At 39.9% G+C, this 19,702-nt stretch overlaps 1 protein-coding gene across 2 annotated transcripts in view; it reads left to right on the forward strand.

Annotated features, from left to right (window-relative positions):
• Positions 1-19: 19 nt before the first annotated feature.
• Positions 20-19,702, forward strand: part of LOC149318878 (poly(ADP-ribose) glycohydrolase-like) — a 91,027-nt gene continuing 71,344 nt past the window's right edge. Inside the window, exons 1-7 of one of the 2 annotated variants that reach the window (XM_089510620.1) lie at positions 20-993; positions 3,318-3,384; positions 5,658-6,638; positions 8,359-8,542; positions 9,528-9,650; positions 12,252-12,335; positions 16,173-16,247. In XM_089510620.1, coding sequence (XP_089366746.1) covers positions 705-993; positions 3,318-3,384; positions 5,658-6,638; positions 8,359-8,542; positions 9,528-9,650; positions 12,252-12,335; positions 16,173-16,247 — 1,803 coding nt within the window. In that variant the 5' untranslated portion in view covers positions 20-704. The remainder of the gene's footprint in view (positions 994-3,317; positions 3,385-5,657; positions 6,639-8,358; positions 8,543-9,527; positions 9,651-12,251; positions 12,336-16,172; positions 16,248-19,702) is intronic. The other variant, XM_089510619.1, reaches the window with a different exon arrangement.

The raw sequence follows: 19,702 nt of genomic DNA on the forward strand, positions 1-19,702 counted from the left end.
CGGCCCTCGGCGCCACACTCTTTGAGACTTCGACTTCTCCCTTTCCCCATTTCCGCTTTACGACGGAGGGTGAGAGAGCCTCTCGCTTTACGGCCCTCGGCTGCACATCCTCCTCACTCACACTTTTTCCTTGTACTCCTCCTCCCTTTCCCCATTTTGCACTTTACGACGGAGGACAAGGAGGGCGTCTCGCTTTACGGCCGTCGGCACCACAACTGCCTCAATCACGCTTTCTTCTTAGAGGCTTCCGCTTTGGCCTTGCCCTTTTTCCGCTTTACGACAGAAATTGCCAGTGTGTCTCGCTTTACGGCTCCCGTCACCACACTCTTTGAGACTTCTATTTCTCCCTTTCCCCCAATTTCCATTTTACGACGGAGGCTGCCAGGGCGTCTCGCTTTGCGGCCTGGGCGCCACAGCTGCCTCGCTCTCATTCTCTCCTTTCAGGTTTCCGCATATTTCTTTTCCCTACTTCCGTTTTACGACGGAGGTTGGGACGGCGTCTCGCTTTACGGTCGAGCTGGGAAACCAGGAGGAGGAGGAGGCGGAAGCGTAGAGTCCCTGCCGTCAGAAGGGCCTCTGGTGTGGAAGAGAAGAGGAGGCGTCGGTAGAGTTTGGGGAGAGCCTCCCTGAGAGGATGAGGGCGGGAGGCTCCCCTGCTGCCGGCCTCGGTCCTCCTCCTCCTCCTCCTCGGTGACCCCAGCAGCATGAGTGCGGGCTCTGAGTGCGAAACACCCCGGAAAAGGCTTCGCCCGGGCCCCTTCCTGCCTCCTTCTCCTTCTCCCACCCAGAGCACCGCAGGCAGAGACCCAGAGGAGGCAGGAGAAGGAGCAGCAGGAGAGCCGCCTCCCGCGAAGAGGAGAGACGCCCCGCCGACGGAGCAGAGGCACCAGCAGCCCAAGCCCCCTCAAACCCCTCTCCCTCGCCGCCCCTTCCAGGAGCAAGAGCCCAGAGGCCGCGGCCGAGGCAGCCCCGCAGCCACGGTGGGGAACAAAGGTCGGTCCTGGACCCCCTCCGCTTGCCCTCCTCAGTGGCTGTAGGACGCACTCACGCTCATGACAGGCCTTGCTCATGGAGAGGCCATACTGGCCCAGGAACACTTGTCTATGGCAAGCATTCTGCTGTGACTTTGGTGCCCCTGGGTCTTTGCAAGATGGCCTTCTTCTGTAGGGAGTGCTTGGATTGAGAGTTCCTGCATGGCAGGAGGGGGCTGGACTGGATCAGGGCCCTTGAGGCCTCTTCCGTCAGCCTGTGACTCTGAACACTACATAGGCCTCTTACAGACTGCCAAAATAAAGCTGCTTCGGGTCTCTTTGGAGGTATGCTGTTTAAATGATGCATGGGTCCTAAGAATCCGGAAGCTGCACCAAAGCTGCACTCCAGTGCTTAGGAATGGAGTGTGGCTTTGGCGCGACCTCCGGACTCTTAGGACCCATGCATCATTTAAATAGCATACCTCCAAAGAGACCCCAAGCAGCTTTATTTTGGCAGTCTGTAACAGGCCATAGATACACAAGTGTGAGTTGAGACGTTTTAGCCAGAAAATTGACCCCTCTCCCCCCAAAAACCCCTCCCTCCTGAGGCAACTGATCCAAGGGTCAGGGTAAGTACTGACTGCACTTTAAACAGGGGTCTGTGTTCCCCTTTACAATATGGGTATGCAAAGGGGTCCTTTAGACTAATTACCACACTACAGTCTTATACTGCTGCTATTCCACTTTTAACTGCTCTGGCTGCCTCCTCCTGTTGCATTCTGGGACTTGTAGTTTAAGGAGGGGGCATTTAGAATCCTCAGCCAGAGAGGACCTGAGGCCTCACTGAACTACAAGCCCCAGAATGCAACAGGAGGAGGCAGCCAGAGCAGTAAAAGTGGAACATCAGCACTATCAGAGTGTAGCTTGGTAATGTGGTAACTATGGGAAAGAAGTAGCATAAGCTTTCATAGACTTGGACTATTTCCTCAGGTACATGGGACCATTGCTATGGTCCTTCTTCCTGCACCTTACAGGACAGTGTGATGTTGTTCTGCTCAGTAAGTTGTCCACTTGATTTGACAACACAACAGTTTGTATGGAAGTATGTCCCACTGAACAGAGTAGTGCTTATTGCTGAGTAATAAATAAACACACTAAAAGTGAAAACTTCTATATGACTTATAATTAACGTGGTTTATAGGCTATCATTTGCTTTAAATTAGTGCAGTTAGTGGTCAGACTGTGCATATATTGGCCCCATACATACAGGTCAAAATAAAGCTGCTTCGGGTCACTTTGGAGGCTTTTTAAATGATGCACACATCCTAAGAGTCCGGAAGCTGCCCTAAAGCTGCGCTTTAGTCCTTAGGACTGAATTGTGGCTTTGGCACAGCTTCCGGACTCTTGTGACGTGTGCATCATTTAAACAGCATACCTCACAAGTGATCCAAAGCAGCTTTGTTTTGACCTGTCTATATGGGGCCATTGGTACTTTTCTCACGCAGGTTGTGTGTCCCTTCATATTTAAAATACGACGTCCTTATGAGATGATGACTCCATATAGTCCGAATAGCGAAATAGTAACAGAAACCACAGAGGGATGTTTTTGGCTCGTTCTGTACCTGGCAATATTTACTTGGTGACCAGTTGGCAATGTTTGACCTGTCATTGGATATCACAGCTTTCTATATTTTCATTCAACGTTTGCCATGAGTAGCCAGACGGGAGATGGATAGCTTTGATTGAAAGATAACTTTCAAGATGAACATAATCTGTTATGTAATGTATAATGTCAGAAAGGATAAAATGCTTAAGGAAAGGTGATTTACTATATTTGGCAGTATAATGTTGGTGAAAGCTTTGTAGTAACTGATGCAGAAGAAAGTCAGCTAGTAAATGTCAGTATAAATAAAATTACAAGTATCAATTCTTAATAGGGGGCAAAACTTATTGTGTCTTGGACTAAAGACTAATACATTTTTAATGACATGAGCCTACTAAAGAAATAATTGAATATTTGGGTTTAGGGAGGTTAATTTGTTTTACACAAATTTGAGTAGGGTTTACTCCTGAATGAGCCTGCTATTCCAGAATAAGTATAGATGTGGACTTTTTAAAAAAGTGTAAAATTTAAGCTTTGGAGAGAGAAAGCCTAACCAAGTGAACCATTGACAGGCAGAAGGTTGAACTAGAGGCTCCATGGACTCCCTATCAGCTCTGTAAGTCTGTCTATCTTCCTGCACTTCTAGCCTTGAAACTTGTTTCTTGAGGAAATTTTATGGTTTGTTTGTTTAGTTTTGAAACATCCTGTTGCAATGAAATGTATTGTGCTATTTTATTTTTTAGTTTACAAACAAAGGAGGATTACCTCTTGGATGGAAAATAAAGGACCCAAAACGATGGAGTCAAAAAGGTAAAACCAGAAATAAAAAAATGGTTGAAAGGGATCACATTATCATTTAAATACTATTTATAAAACCACTGTATATCTGAGGGAAGCTATTGCTGACAGCAGTTTCAATTGTTTCACTTTTTAGCTGTCCTGGGGCAAAAGAGATGGCCCTGATGGGGCAGCTTGGAGCCGCCCCATTTAGGCTGGATTGAGACTGCAGCAAACACATGTGTGGCCCCAAACCAGCCAGTTTCTGCCCCAAATAGGAGCGGGAAAAATCTGCTCCTATTTGGAGTGGGGAAAAGCTACACCTTTGCTTCTGGAACTGGGTTTAAGTCAGCTCCGGGGCATGTGGCATCTAAATGCCTGGCCCCCAAGTCATTCGAGCCGCCCAGTGTGTAATCGGCAGTGTGACTTCTGGGTGACCTGCGGATGTGGCACTTGCAAACGCTACATCCATTCAGCTAGAAGCCGGCTGAAGCTGCCGGTCTGTTTTGGCCCGTTGATTATAGAGAATTAATATAGCTTGAGAGTACAGGAAACTCAGACAGTACAACAGGGAAAAATGAGTAGGAAAATGCCAATTTAAAATCACAGTTATAGGTATACTTCTTAATTTTAAGGAGTATGCTATTCTTTCAACCTCAGGAATCCTCACCATCTTTACAAGATTTTTGTAAGGCCATACTGTCCCTCATCCCAAGAGAGCCTTGGGCAGTGGACAAAATAACAGAATAGGTTTATACAGAATTAAAAAACGCAACCCATAGAACTGAACTTCGGACCATAAGAATAATAGTTAACTTTTGTCATCCTTTTTGGTTTGGCATTACGTGTCCCACTATTATTTTTTAAAATGACCATGAAAATAAAATGCCCTTAATTTTTGTTGAAAATAGATTTCATAAAGACTTGTTACGTTTTACAAAGATGAACTTGGATTAAAGCAAAACCTGGACTGGAGATTTTATAACCATGCCTTGGCAGTTTTGGCGAAATATATAACTCCGAGTCTACATTATAATATGTTTAGTTTCTGTGTACATAATTGACACTAATAGCATTTATGCAATGAGTCTTAAGGTTTTTGTTTGTTTAAAGTGGGCTAAAACTGCTTGCCAGCCCAAAAATGTTTCCTGCATGGTTTGCGGACCAATAAAAATAAAATCAGTTTTAAAAAGTAGTCCCTCCCATCAGATGTACTAGTTTAAAAAAAAAGATACAAAAGGAAACATTACAGGGAGCTAGTCATGCTTGTTTGATGCACCAAAAAGCAAGGTCAACATAAACATTAAGAAAATAAAATGTTAGTTTTTAAGATAGCTGAAACAGGTTAGTTCTAACAAATGAAACATGTAGTCAGGACAGAGGAGGGGGGAAATAATAATAAAATGCAAACTCATACATTGGCTCTTAAAGTTATGTAGTTCATATAATGATTAGCTGGAATGCTGATGTTCAAATAACCTGAAGCAATAGCTGCTGCTTGGTGATAGTTGAGTGCAAAGAAGCCTAAAGGCAGTTAGAGTTTCAGAGGAGGAGATGAAATAACCTTCCTTCCCTTGGCTGTAGCCTGATACTGTATCTACTGTCCATTCCCACAACTGTGTTTATGCTGTTTCTTTTTTCTAGCCTTAAAGGGGAGAGAGACAAATGTCCCACATGCAGATTTAGTAGTGCTTTGTATTACACAACAGTTCTCTACATACAGATCGCACAGTGCTATTTTCATTGTTTACTAGGTTATTGTGGCCAGGAGAGAGGGAATGCATATACCAGCGCAGCATAGCAACATTTTTAGATTGTAAGCCTGAGGGCAGGGAACCGTCAAATTAAAAAGATTGTATGTACAGCGCTGGGTAAATTTACAGCGCTTTATAAATAAAGGTTAATAATAACAACAACAACAATAACAAAGCTCTATGGGGAGGAGAGTGAAGTTATTCATGGTAGGGGGAGCTACAGTTCCCCATTTGCATGCTCCTTGATAGTAATTTATTCTCCTCCCAGGCAAGTTGCAAATTGCATACTTGGAATAAAGTCAGTATTTTTGTTTATCCAAAATATGGGATTGTGATCCAGAACTAGATCTAGAAGCCTTTAGGTTTCTTTGCACTCAGAAATAATTTGATGAAAATGACATACTCTTAAAAATGAAAATAATACTGCAAGCATAAAGTTTCTGGAAAATTTTAGATAATTTAATTTGTACAAAGATGGATATCATTTTAGGCTTTATGTTCTTGGAATAAAATTTGATTTACTATAATCATTGTTGTATTCTCCTTGCACAGCTTGCAAAGTAAAACTAGCTGCATGGAAGCAGATCTCAAAATGACATTTGTTAAGAAAGACAATGTTTTTGAACACGAGGTGAAAAAGAATGAAGATGTTGAGCAGGGCTGTTCAGGATTATCTGCCTTGCCTCAGACTGGCGCCCTTCATAAATGGGAAGCTGAGGGCACTCATAGAGATCATCCTTCACAAGCAGAGCATATGAAAAGCACCCAAGATGGAGGCCAGTTGAAAAATTCAAACATGAACCAAATGCACAAAACTGATGGTCAGGCTCATCATGCTTGCAACGAAAATCAGGAAAAGTACTCTCATAGGAAGCTTTCATCAGGGAGTCCTGTGAAGGTGACAGATATGAAACAGCCTTCAAAAGGGTGCAATACAGAAAAGCAAGTGACTTTGCAAAATCCACAGTCATTTAAGAACTGCAACTCTGAGCATGCGTCCTGTATAAATGTTGAACCAGATGAGGTAGATGTGGTTCCTGAGAGCCCGCTTTCAGATGCAGGCTATGATGCATGTTCATCTGATTTGTATGCTTCTCAGAACAGAAATCAAGCATTCTTAGGACAGTCTCCTTCTTTTGATAAAGAGAGTGAACCTGAGTCACCAATGGATGTAGATAATTCCAAAAACAGTTGTCAGGGCTCAGAGGCTGATGAAGAAAGCAGTCCACTTCTTGAGGACCAAGACGATATTGATGTGTCAAAAACACCTAGCAAATCTTCACGATTTCAAAGAGCAGATGTTGACTTGGATTCTAGAAAGTCACACTTTGCTTCCCAAAGAGGTGAAGGTGCTCGATTTAGCCTCCACTTGGAAGGGACTGATCATCCCCTGAAACAGGAAGAAACACACACTGAGTCATCTGGGGTTCCTCCTGTTGTGTCATTAGAATGCAAAGGTGCCAAACATTGTGGGAAGAAGGAGTCTAAAATTACTGCCCATTTCATCAGGGTTCCAAGGGCAGAGGAGAAAAGGTAAAAATTTTGTTTTTATTCTCATTACTTCCATCCCTATAATTATATTCAATTTGCACTTCAAGTATATTTTGAATTTGGCTCTGTGATAAGCAGATGTAGGAGAGATAAGCAGATCTATGAGAAATGGGTGTTTGATATTAAGAGATGTGTGGTTCAGTGTGGATTTACTGATTCCCTGATAAGTAATCTGAGGGGCAAAACCCATAGACGATAGACAGTATGGGCAATGGAAGGGCTGAAACAGTGTTTTGAATGAATAATGGATCAGATGACAACCAGTAAGCTGAAATATCAGCCTGACACAGTAGAAACACTGTTCATGGATGGTACATATGATCAGGGAGTGCTGTTCAACTTGTTCTAAATAATTGTGCATTTCCCTTTAACAATCAGAACTGCAGTTTGAAAGGACTTTTTGGTGCAGCTTTTCACAGGAGATCCATGTAGTTTCCCTAGCTCCCACTGCTTTCTACCAAGATAGACTTGTGTGTCAACTGTAAACTCTCCTGCACAGATAACTTTGCCCTGTATACTCCAAGCTAGGCTACTGAGAAACATTTCCCATAGAATACAATTGAAGACTGTTCAGAAACTTTTAAATGACTAGGTTGTTCACTGACAGCAATTACAGGGCTCATATCATACCATGTCTTAAATTATTCAGCTGGCTGCTGTTTCAGTTTGTGGCACAATTAATAGTGCTGATGCCCACCATTAGAAGCCTTAAGTGGCTTAAGAAAGAGACATCTAAAGGATTGTGTTCTGTGTGAGCCTCATTAACTTCTGTTTTCATCATTAGAAATTCTTTGAATGTACTGTCCTTCAGAAGTTGGGCAGGTCTTGAGCAGAGAAAATACTTTCTCAGTTATAGTAATCTGCAGTAGCAGTGCACTTCTCAGAGTTTTGTGTGTTTCCAGTCCTTTTGTCCAAATTTAGTGCTAAAATTCATGAAGTCTTTTTTCTTTTCCCATCCCTACCAGGATGTTAGCTCCTTGGCTTTAAATAATCCCTTTTTGTCCTTTCAGCTGGACTTTATTGCTATTTTCATTACTAATTGTTTGGTTGTGCAAGCAGTCTGCTGAAGATCCAGTAATGGATTTTCATACGTCTTTCTGTAACTTACAGCATAACTGTGGGAGCTCACTTTAACAGATGATCTGGACACCGTTTTCAAATAGCAAGTGAACACTTAGGACCTCAGGCCTATAACATCTCCTTGGCCTCTACTCCACACTATTTTCTTTGGAACATCAAATGATTGTTTGAATTTGTGAAGTACCCATTACTGACCAAACACAACAGATAAATAAGCGTTCATATTATTTAATATCACCTCAAACACAGTTCTCTTCAGGAAGGAAAATCCGTGCATGTAGCTATGAATTTCTTGTGACTTGGAATACCAAAGTATACATTACTGTGTACTGCACCTCCTTGTGTAAGCATATGTAAGATGTTAAGTATAAATGCTTTTAAGAAGAGATTCATTTCTTCTGCATAATTGTTCCAGCATTTTTGCATAGTGGGAGAGATGGAAATGGTTTCTATTAGTTAATTAAAAGCACCAGGCTTGTTTATATGGTATTAGACTGTTCTGCTATTTTGGAATATTATTTAAAAGACTGATGAAAAAAATTGCATACTTTTGCCCTGGAAATCTCTAGCCAACCAGAGAAACGTATCTAAGGTATTAATTTTGTTTTATTTTTAATGACAGGAATGAACAGAGTGAATTAAAACCCAATCGACCGGGAAGGAAGATCCCTAAGTACACAATTCCTCCACTTCCAACTAATAAAAAATGGTTTGGGACACCTATTGAAGAGATGAGAAGAATGCCAATGTGTGGGACTCGTCTTCCTCATTTGAGGCCCTCTGCCAATCATACAGTAACAATCCGAGTATGAAAGTTGCTTAACAAAACATATCCTTGCAAACCGAGGCAGGACTGATATTATTCTCCTCATTATTTCATTCTGGAGTTTCAGCAGATTTTTTAGAGCCTTAGTTTGCCACAAATTGAGAAAAGAAGGGCTTAGAATTTAGAAGAGTAAAATTTGGGGATATACAGATTGCCTTCAGATACTGGCCTTGTTTTTGTTAAACGTTTTTTCAGAAGGGGCGACTTAGAACACAAAAAGGGAGGCACTTCAGGCTTCCTCACCTCTGGTTTTCCCCTTGCAAATCAACCATCCAGCTAACTCACCTTTTGTATGATTCCCAAGCCCTATTTCAGTTTATCACTTTCCCATTGCTTTTCTGCTGCAAGTTTCATGTCCTATGCAGATCTTTCACCATGAAATTTGAAATGTGCCTTTGCAAATAATTTAAACCAGCTGTGAGACAGGGATGGAAGTACCAAGAAGAGCAATTTACAGCAGGAAAATGTCAGGCTTAGAAAATGTTGAGACCATCCTCTTCTTAAATACTAGTTGTACTCTAAAAAGGAAAAAAAAGAGGGGGGGGGGAGAGTGACTTTGTATTTTCAACACATTCACTAAAATGCAATTTTTTAGTTCTGTAACTTAATTATTAATTAACGTAAGTTAATTCTGTTCAAAGTGCTTCTTTCTGAAATCCACAACTTGTAAATTAAAGGTGATGTGGTCACTTTCCCTTTAATGTATTTCTTTGTGAGGCTAAAGCCTTGTTACAAACAGCATGCATATCAAAAAGAAGATGTTTAAGAGGCAGGTAATGAAAACAGGAGAAAGGATGCTAGTTGAGAATAAGATCTTTTTTATCATTGAACCATTTGTCTGTTGATATGTTAAAAAGACGAATTAAATTAATTTAGACAAACATTCATTTAACTAAGCCTGCTTAGTGATAGGTGAATGTGATTCACTTAAATACCAGTAACTTTAGCTGTTTTCTCTGTTGCAGGTAGATCTTCTGAAGGAAGGAGAAGTGCCTAAACCTTTCCCAACACATTATAAAGATACATGGGACAATAAACATGTCAAAATGCCTTGTTCAGAGCAAAATTTATACCCTGTAGAAGATGAGGTAAAACAAATGATTACATATTTCCCCCATGGCCCTCATGCCAGATTCATGGGTCTGCCAGTCTTCTGAAATGTTCCCTAAATTTGCAAATATTTGATATTTGTTCCTGATAGCATCTGATATACTAGCCTATGATATTAATTGAGAGTATATATGAAGAAGTATGTATGGCAGCTCATTTCCCTGCCTGTAGCCTAAATTAGAAGGTTTTACCATGCTTTCTAAGTAGTCATATTTTTAAAATATGACTACTTAGCATTGGAAGTGCTTATAGTAAATTGTGAGGATGAAATTACCTTGAATTTCCCTTATTTTGTGCTGTGCTGATTTGCTTTATGAAGGTTACTACTACATTTCTAGCAGCACTGAAAGCATGTAGTTTCAAATTACTCAATCTCAAGAGGGCAGCAAATGACTGTCTTGAGCTTAATAATTACCCTTTCATGCTAAACATTGTTAACCAGGCACTTGGAGCTATGAAAGAATTTGAAGTAGTATTGTTGCTTGGCTTAATTTATATTTACGAAGTTGTATTGTTGATTGGCTTAAGTTACATTGCCAGAGAAATCACTAGGGTGTGCAGGCCACACCAGGTGACACCCTAAGGTGAGTGTCACCAGTGCTTACACACACGTGCCTTTTGGCAGAAATGGGCTGTGGCATTCACCTGTGCCCCTTTAAAATGCTGAATACATGTTGTGAATGGGGCAAGCCTCGGCCCTAGGTTTAAAATGTAATAGGTGTAAATTTAAAAGAATTTTAAAAAATAAAAATTTATTCTGTTTAAATTTTCTTTAAAACATCACATTTTACCTAATTTTCATTTAGGCTGTGCATGTGATATTTGTAATTTAAAGTTATACTTCTAATTTTGCTAGTTGTTTATGGAACAACTATTACCATTATATTTACACTCATCCCTCCACATTTGTGGCTTTGACTTTTGTGGATTTGATTATTCAATTATTTTATTGATATGTTTTCTCTAGGAATATCTAGGTCTTCCAGTGCAACTCTGTGGTCAACTTTAACCAAAAGTGACATTGAAGGACCTAGAGATTCCTAAAGAGAACACTCTACTAGGCATTGGAGATGCAGATGTTGACCACAGAGTTGTACTGGAGGACTTAGAGATTCCTAGAGATAAAACATAGTGTTTTTATTATTTGCAGTTTTTCCACATTCATGGGGGTCCTGTGCCCCTAACCCCAGCAAAGGTAGAGGGACGAGTGTACTGATATACAGGAATTACGATTTATGAATAACATTACTATAAAAAACATTATTAACGATTCTGTATGGTGTGACATGGGAGGAGGTCAATGGGGGAGCATGACACCGCTCCAGGTTACACCAACCACAGTGATGCCACTATATATTACACAATATTGTACAATGTAAAGATTTCAAAAGTTTTGCTGTGTTTTTTTTAAAAAAAGATGAATAGTTTAAAAACCATATAAGAATTGCTTTTCTGAACCAGACTAAAGCCCATTTACAGTCAACTCTTCCTATTCGCAGGAATGACTCTGCCCCATTTTCCTCAATGGCGAATGGGACTTGAGAATTTGTCATTCTCGGGGGAGTCCAGAATGGGACCCTGTAGATATGATGGGCAAACTGTAGTTATTCCAGCTATTTCAGCTTTCTGATCCTAGTATTGAAAAGATAGCTGCCTTTTGGAAACTCATAGCAGACATGAAGCTGATTATGTTCCTCTCTGCCTCAAGCAAGAATTCTGCTGTAGAACCTCTAAATATCAATATTAGCTGTTGGTGGATCAGCTGGTTTCCACTTCTGCCCTAAATGACTTGTCACTGGGCTATGTTAAAGACTGTCTGCTTCCATATGATGCCATCCATACTTTTTAAGATCTTAATTGGAGATCCTGCTTGTATAATAAAATAGATTACCAGTAGATTAACTAGCAATGAAGCAGGTCCTTTCAAACAGTGGCCTTACTCTTATGGAACTCCCTTCTTAGTCCAGTTTGCTAGGTGCCTTCAGTACAGGCTGTTAAACCTGGTTTTGTTTTAATTGCAGCTTTCATTTAAGAAAACTTATTTAAAATGTATTTTATGTGTCTACTGTACATTTCCATGATTTGAGTGATGTTCCATTGTGAAGGCCTGGCTTTAAAACTGGCTTAGAAATACATGGGGGGGGGGGGGGGGAATAAAACTTGGAATATGCACTTGCTTTGGGGGCAGTGTTTGATTTCTGGGAAGAATCATGCCAAGAACTCAGGATTTGAGGGACCATATTCTGTAAAACCTTAATTCTGTGAGGGAAGCAGTAGGTTGTACTTGCTCAGTGAGGAGGGTAAGGCACTCTGCCTGTGTTAGAGATACTTCTGGTGTATTCCCACTAATTAGTAAAATTAATGTCGGGTACCAAGTCTGGTTTCAATTTATGAACCCCTGAGACTATTTCTCTTTTTTTTCTCCATTAGTAACAGCACAGTTATAAGAAGGTAGTAAATTGTATTTTAGTTCTTTATTTAAATATGCCAAGGCTGTGTCTGGGTGGCTGAACACAGTTTGCTTAGCTAAATTTTTTTGTATTTCAGATATAACAATTTGTTTCTTTGTACTTTTAAAGAATGGTGACAGGACTGCTGGGAGCCGGTGGGAATTAATCCAGACTTCTTTGCTTAAGAAATTCACCAGTTCCCGTGATTTGAAGGTAAGCCTATTAAACACTGCTGTCTTCTAGGAATGATTTGCTTTTCATTCCATGGTTTTGCAGGAGTGTGTGGCCGAATGCCACATTTGCGTCTTACAAAAGATCAGCACTTTTAACTAACCTTTTAATGCTGTCTTTGGGAAGGGGACATCTGGGGACTATGTGTCCCTGAGGGAGGCACCGCTCATGCTGAGTTTCACCACTCCTATGGAAACTAATTCAACTAAAAAGTTGGCTTGGTTTGTTTATTCCCACATTTCCAATATATAGTAATGTTTTGTTTTAAAAAGCATTAAATATGGTTTGTAGCTTGGAGTATTGCACTTCTCTGCAATAGAAGTGATAGTTTCTGATTTGTTTTAAGATGTTTGAGGAGGCTTACCAACATTGTGGTTGGTTTCACTGGATACAAGGTAAACATGAAAACTGAGAAGCTTCATCTATAGATGTAACTAGTTGACTTTATGTTGATACAATTTCTGGAAGGAGTTGTTGTTGATCTAGAGGTGAAACTCAGATCAAAGATCACATGGCTAGCAGTTAAATTAGCATCCTTCAATTTTGCATTGCACTGCATGAAAAATGGCATATTTAATTGTCACTGTGTTGTACTTTGAGAATGATCTGTATAGAACAGGATAGCTATGGCGCTTTACAGACCACCCAAAAGGGTGGTCTGAAAAGCGCCCTCATTTGCTGCACGGAGGAGCCTCAGCCTCCAAACTGCGCGGCTCCTCCGCACAGCAAAAAGAAGCCGCAAAAAGCGGCTTCTTTTTGCATCGCGGAAATGACGCCGCAAGGTGCCAATGGCACAATCACGGCATCATTTCTGCCATGTGACGTGCGGACGCAAGGCGTCTGTGGTGTCAAAATGGCGGTGCCCGTGTAGAACAGGCGCCGCCATTTTGTACACGCTCGACGCGTACTAGGGTTAGGGGTGTCCAGAAAGGACGCCCCTTTCTAACCCTAGTACGTGCCGTACTAGGGTGCCCATCTGTAACGGGCCTATATCTGTTTTATTGGATAACTTTGTGAAAGAGTCTTCATCCTATTGAATTTAAATAATACAGATTGTAAACTTCCTTTTCCGTTGTGCCTGACAAAGTTTATGTAACAGACTGACAGACCTTGGTCTCAGTCAAAATTGTCTCCCACTAAAAGGTGCTATTCTGTCTATCACATACTTTATGGCAGGCAAAGCCCTTAAACAGATCAGTTATTTTGTGCTCTCTGGTCAATACTGAGAATTAAGAAAATTGCCAAATTAATATTTAATATTAAATTATAAAAGGACATCTCAAAGTACAGTCGGCCCTTCTTATACACGGATTTTTTATACACGGATTTAAGCATACACGGTTTGAAAATGTTCTAAAAAAGTATAAATTTACCTTGATTTTCCATTTTTTATAAGGGACACAATTTTGCTATGTCATTATAGGTAATGGGACTTGAGCATACACAGATTTTGTTATACACGGGGGATCTTGGAACTAAACCCCAGCGTATAACAAGGGTCCACTGTACACCATTCCCCCACTCCAAATTTTATTTTGTTCTTTAAAGTGTTGGATTATTTTGGGAGTGATTTTTTTTTTTTTACTAAATGGATTTCCAACATGGCCGATTAACTTCACTACCACTCAGATCTTTCTAAATTATCTTTCTGAGACCCCAGATTAGCCCCAAGTGGTGAGTGGGCTAGGAAGCATTGGTGAAAGGGAGTGGTCAAGGGAGCAAAAAGTTGTCTATTGCTTCCCACACAGTTTCCCACCAATTGTCTAAGCGCTTGTTTTCTTATTCTTTTTTTGCTTTTCCTCCCACACTTTTTTTGAGAAGCCTCTTCCTGACTCACTAAATTTGTCTTGAAATGCAAAATTCTAGAAGGAGTTGCTTAATTGCAAAGAATAATAGGTTGGCTGAAGAGGTGGGATGTGCAAACTAACTTCACCATTCAGCTATGAACCAATTTCAGTGTGTGGCTGTGGGGAAGGTGCACTCTACCAGCCTCAACTGGCTGTTAGATTAATTAGATGCTTCTTGCTTGGGCCCAGCGGTAGCAAACCAGTCCATGTTCAAGGAACAAGTATGTTGTTGCAGAAGGCTAATGTGGGAGTCACTACATTGCCAAAATTGTGGGAGAGCTGAAAATCATGGAGCTGTGTAGCAGGTGGTGATACCAGACTGGCTATCTTATATTCTGTTCTTTCATCCAAAAAGGCATCTGGGTTGTGATTATAATAACCTGGCTTGAACTTCTTCCAGTTCTTAACCCTCGATAGGAGTCTCAGAGGCATTGAGAGTTAGGGCTAGTGGTTTACATTTGGTGCAAGAAAGCAAGGTATAATTTTTTTTAAAAAAAAGAGACCAATATCCAGGCTTTGATTCTACTAGCAGAAGTAATAGTGCTAACAAAAGCCCAGTGCTCAAGAGGATTTTTCAATGTAGTACATGTTTGTGTAGTTTTAAGGCAATATCCTTTGTTCTCTTCTTTCTAACAAATGGATAGATACAGAAAAATGCACTCAAATTCTCATGTAGCTTCAGGATTATGGAACAAACATAGTCTTCCAGTACAAACATATACTGCTCCTTAAACAACTCAAAAATCTACTGGAAATCCACTTGAACAACGTGTTTCTAAAGTGGTACATTGGATTTTGTCCTGTGGTGGTATGTTGGATTTAGGTAGAAGTAATGAAGCGCAGATGTGAGCTTGGCACATTTTTCTCAAAGGCTAAATATGGATGGGGAAATGGCTTATGCAGGTTGCCAACATTTCCTGCTTGGGAAGCTCTCATACTAGATCCCCAGATGGCATTTTGAAGTTAATGGAGTTTAAAGAGTATTGAGGGTTGACGGTAGGGAAAGGTTTTAGAATGGAAATAGCAGCATGCTTGTATAGGGTATAAGATTCTAGATTTCTTGTGGTAACAAGAATTTGTATAAGAATATGAACAATTAAGTGTGCAATTGTGAAATCAGAATTTTAAAAAATGCCTAAATCAAATTAACGCGATTGAAATAACTGGACTAAAAAGTTCTAGAATCATTGATTTTATTGATTTAATGACATGAAGTGTATGTAGGTTTTGATAAATAGAGCCTATGCAATTAAATTTTTAAAAAAATCTTCTTGTTTTTAGGAAATAGAAGTCTGTTTTCTGTATGTCAAGGAAATTAAAATTCTACAATTACTATTGATAAGATTTATTTTATTTATTGAATACATAGCCCGCCTTTCTCCCAGGATAGAATTGGCATCTACTAGGAAATTATTATAGGAAATTTTTGCTCAGGGCAGGAAATGTTCTAGGTACATAGTTCTTTGTGGGTCTTTTGGGCTATGTGGCCATGTTCTAGAAGAGTTTATTCCTGACGTTTCGCCAGCATCTGTGGCTGGCATCTTCAGAGAATGCTGGAGATGCCAGCCACAGATGCAGGCGAAACGTCAGGAAGAAACTCTTTTAGAGCATGGCCACATAGCCCAAAAGACCCACAAAGAAATATGGATGCCGGCCATGAAAGCCTTCAACTTCACATTGTTCTAGGTTCATTGCATCATTTCCAGGACTATTAACTGAGTCCTTTCTAAAAATCTATTAAAATTGATCTCTCTTTTTTCCTGTGGTAAGATAGTTTTTGAGATATGTTTAGTAACTGAATCCTTTCCAAAAATCTGTTAAAATTTGATCCTTCTTTCCTGTGGTGGACTAGTTTTTGAGATAGTTCAGCACTACATATTTTGTTAAATAGTCTTGTAACAACAGAGGGTGCTGTTTCCTCAAAAACCAAATCCTTCCATTGCTCAGATTTTTGCCATTTTTCTTTTCATAGGAGGCTGTTCTCAGATACAATGTTGCATATGCCAAGAAATGGGACTTCACAGCCCTCACTGACTTCTGTGATAAGGTAACTAAAAACTTGCTTGGTTCTGGAAAACGCAAGAGATAATACAGTTACTTCCATTTGTGTTTTGTCAAGTCATCACTTCCAGACTTTTTCTTCATCACTTTACACTACTTTTACAATACTGTACTTTTAACCTGTGATTAGCCCAGTGCTCTTAGTGCATCTTTCGCAAAATAATAATTATCGATATAAGAAACTCATCGGACAGGTTTAGCTGTGTTGTTAAGATCAGCAGGAATAAGCAAATGTGCTGGTGCACACTGCTGAATTTTTCCTGGATGGCTCCTCTTGCAAAACAAATGAAGTCTCTGTATAGGGTTTGTTTGCTGTTACATCTAAACAAAGATCTCTGACTTGTGCTAATGAACCAGAATCTTAAGAAAGGCTTCATTCTTAGCTTATGATTCTGGGTTGTTAAGAAAGAAAGCAAAACCACCAACAACAATATGTAGATCCCAGAAAGATAACAATAGTTGGGGGTGGGTGGGATTGAGAAGGATAGAAAGGACTACAAGGAGGATGTTAAGATCATTTCTGATTTATCCAAAGATAAAAATATTTCTTAGGTTTTTAGAATCCTATTCCATCTTATCTAGGAAGCTAAGCAAGGCCAGGCATGGTTAGTACTTGGAAGATATTTCCAGGTAGCATCTGGTGCTGCAAGTTCCATTTCAGCAGAAGGCAGTAGCAAACGACCTCTGAGTATTCATTATCTGTTCACCGCTATGATCTTTGGAATAGCGGTATATAAATAAAACAAATTATTATTATTATTATTTTAAAAAAAATTCCTATGAAATTAATGAGGTCACTATAAATTGAAAGGTAACTCAAAGGGACTTGTCTTACAGTACATTGGAAGTTAAAGGTTCACACAAATGGAACAATAAACCATATAAATTGGAGCTCTACCAAAGTATTCTTTTAGATATGACATTACTTGAATGTTTGAAAACTAGCAGAAAATGTGGGGCAATCTGTTTAACCATCTTTTATGGACATGCATGCATGCACATATAAGCCCTCCCCAGAGACTGACTATCTGACTGCTTTGGAATAGTTCTGCTTTTGCTCCTTGAAAAACAATGTTGACTCTGCAAACACATTTTAGAGAGCAATAACCTTACGCGTAAAAGTCAGCTGTAGGGTTAAGTAATGGAAAAGCTTTGAAGTATTCTGTTAATTACAAAGGCAGCTGCTTGAAAAGCGTTGTGGTTCCAGAGGGTGCCAGCTATTGAATGGAAATGGAGATTCCTTGGGGGCTAAATGGAGATGATTGCCGATTAACCTGAACATGCCAGCTGGAGTGAAAAGCAGAGTTTGATCCCAGTGATACTAGGAGCTTCAGCAATAACCAATGCTTTGGCTCGTTTGTCTTCTGCTCTTATTATACCAAGATGTTTGTGCAGAATTAACTTCTTTTTACTCAGAAGAATGGTTAGTTCAGAACAAGAGAACTGGCAGGAAAATGGAGAAAGGAAAACAACTTAGTACTGGTATATTTATTTTTTCTTTACAGGTTACTAGAAAGTATCAGAAACTATACACTTGCTATTATCATAAATAGTAAGTGTATAGTTGATGGCAGAGAAAATTAAACAGAGAAAGGATTCTAGGAATCTATATGACTGTGATCATGCTGAAAAAACCTAGGGTCTGTGGAAGCTTTGGAAAACCATATCTTTTGGCTTTTTAACAGAAGACCTGAGGAAACCTGTAGCCCTCACGATTGGAGGGAGAACCTCCAAAATACCTGAGTAGTCTGTGTGTTTGTTTATGTAACTTTATAAGCTGATAGGTCCCATGGCAGCTAACATTTTAAAACAACCAGGATGAAATAGCCAGTTAAATTAATGGTAATACAGCAGAGCAAACAAGCAACAGCAATAGATTAAATAACATGAACCAGACTTAGCAAAATAAATGTATAGCATCTGAAAGGCTTCCGTTATTAAAAATGTCTGTCAGATGAATCTGCTTGAGAAGGGGGTGCCAAAGATAGGGCATCAGTATATAGAGTATGTTACCCAAAAAAGGTTGGGGATTGGGGTGTCCCCACCAAATATGACTATTACTTTAATTGTTTGGGCAAATCAGCTTTTGCCAGAGGTTGGGTAAGCTTTAGGACCATTTACACCTGTATATGCTGCAATAATTGAGGAGAACTCCAGGTTCGGGGAGAATTAAGAGAGTTTTATTTAAAAAAATGCAGAGTGCATTCACACAATAACAAATTCACACATAGTAGTCAGGGCTAACCAAAATGGAAATATGGAAACTGAATAGTGGAGTTTGAGAGGTTCAAATGGAATGATAATTACCTGTCCAAAGAGTAGATCACAGATAGCAGGATTGGGTCAGACTGAGGGGACTGAGAGTGGCACAGTTTCATACACAGAGCACATCCTTGGGACAACTGTATGTGTACCACGAGCATGCAAAGACTAGGTTCTTGTGACCAATATTTATACCTGAAATCAAGCTTCAAGTGGTGGGCTATCTTGTGAAGTAGCAATGGCTGGATGTTCTTTCCCAGGAATCAATAGTGAGATTCTAGAATGGTTGATTGTTTTAATTTTAGTGTGACAATTCAGTCAGAACAACCTCAGGGTGCCTGGACAAGATGAGGTGTCTGCGAATATAGCAGGGTGCAAGCAGACAGGTTGACTTAATGCTTTGGATGTAAGGAGATCCTGTATGTCAAGTTGCAAGAGGAAATGCAAATGATTTGGTGGAAGGAAAGAGCTCTTAGTACATCCATTTAGCTTTGATTGCATTATTACCTGGATCATCCACTTGCCCTGAGGTCTCGCTGCTTTTCTCCTGGGAAGCCAGTGTTCCTAAAAGTCATTGTGACCTCTCAAGAACTGCTGGATCCAAATATGAAATATGGGGACCCCAAATACAGTGTGGGGTATGCAGGCTGTGCTAACAAGTGCCCAGAGGGCAAAATCCTAAGCTTATGGCTTAATTATAAAAATAAATATTTGGAATTCTGCTACTTTTCATAAAAGTGGGTGGTATGTTGATGAAGTGGTAGAATGTGTTTTCCTTTTTTAACATCTCAAGTGCGAGTGTTGTCTTCCTTTTACCTTCTGCTGGAAGTAATGGACTGTATTTTATGGCTCACTTGTGTCATGTTCCACTAAATTAAATCCCAAACACTTACTTTAATAATTTATATTCCTAATGTATCAGTTCACTTAATGCAGCAATTTTTTTCAAAAGAAATGTGTGATAGGTTTCCAATATGCTCCAGAGTAAAAGTCATCAGTACTAATGAGTATTTCTGGAAGTCTTTAACTTTAATCAAACATTTGGTTTTCATTCTTACTCAGATGCCTAGTAGTACATAAATGAAAGGTAAACTGAGGAACAAATTCCCTTTTCCTTTCTAGTTCAAAATACAGGCTATTAAGTGAACATTGCTTGATTTTTAAAAAGTGTTTTTTACT

The sequence above is a fragment of the Sceloporus occidentalis genome, unplaced genomic scaffold (assembly GCF_023333645.1).
Source record: "Sceloporus occidentalis isolate IW3139 unplaced genomic scaffold, rSceOcc1.0.p SCAF_2, whole genome shotgun sequence".
Lineage (NCBI taxonomy): Eukaryota > Metazoa > Chordata > Lepidosauria > Squamata > Phrynosomatidae > Sceloporus > Sceloporus occidentalis.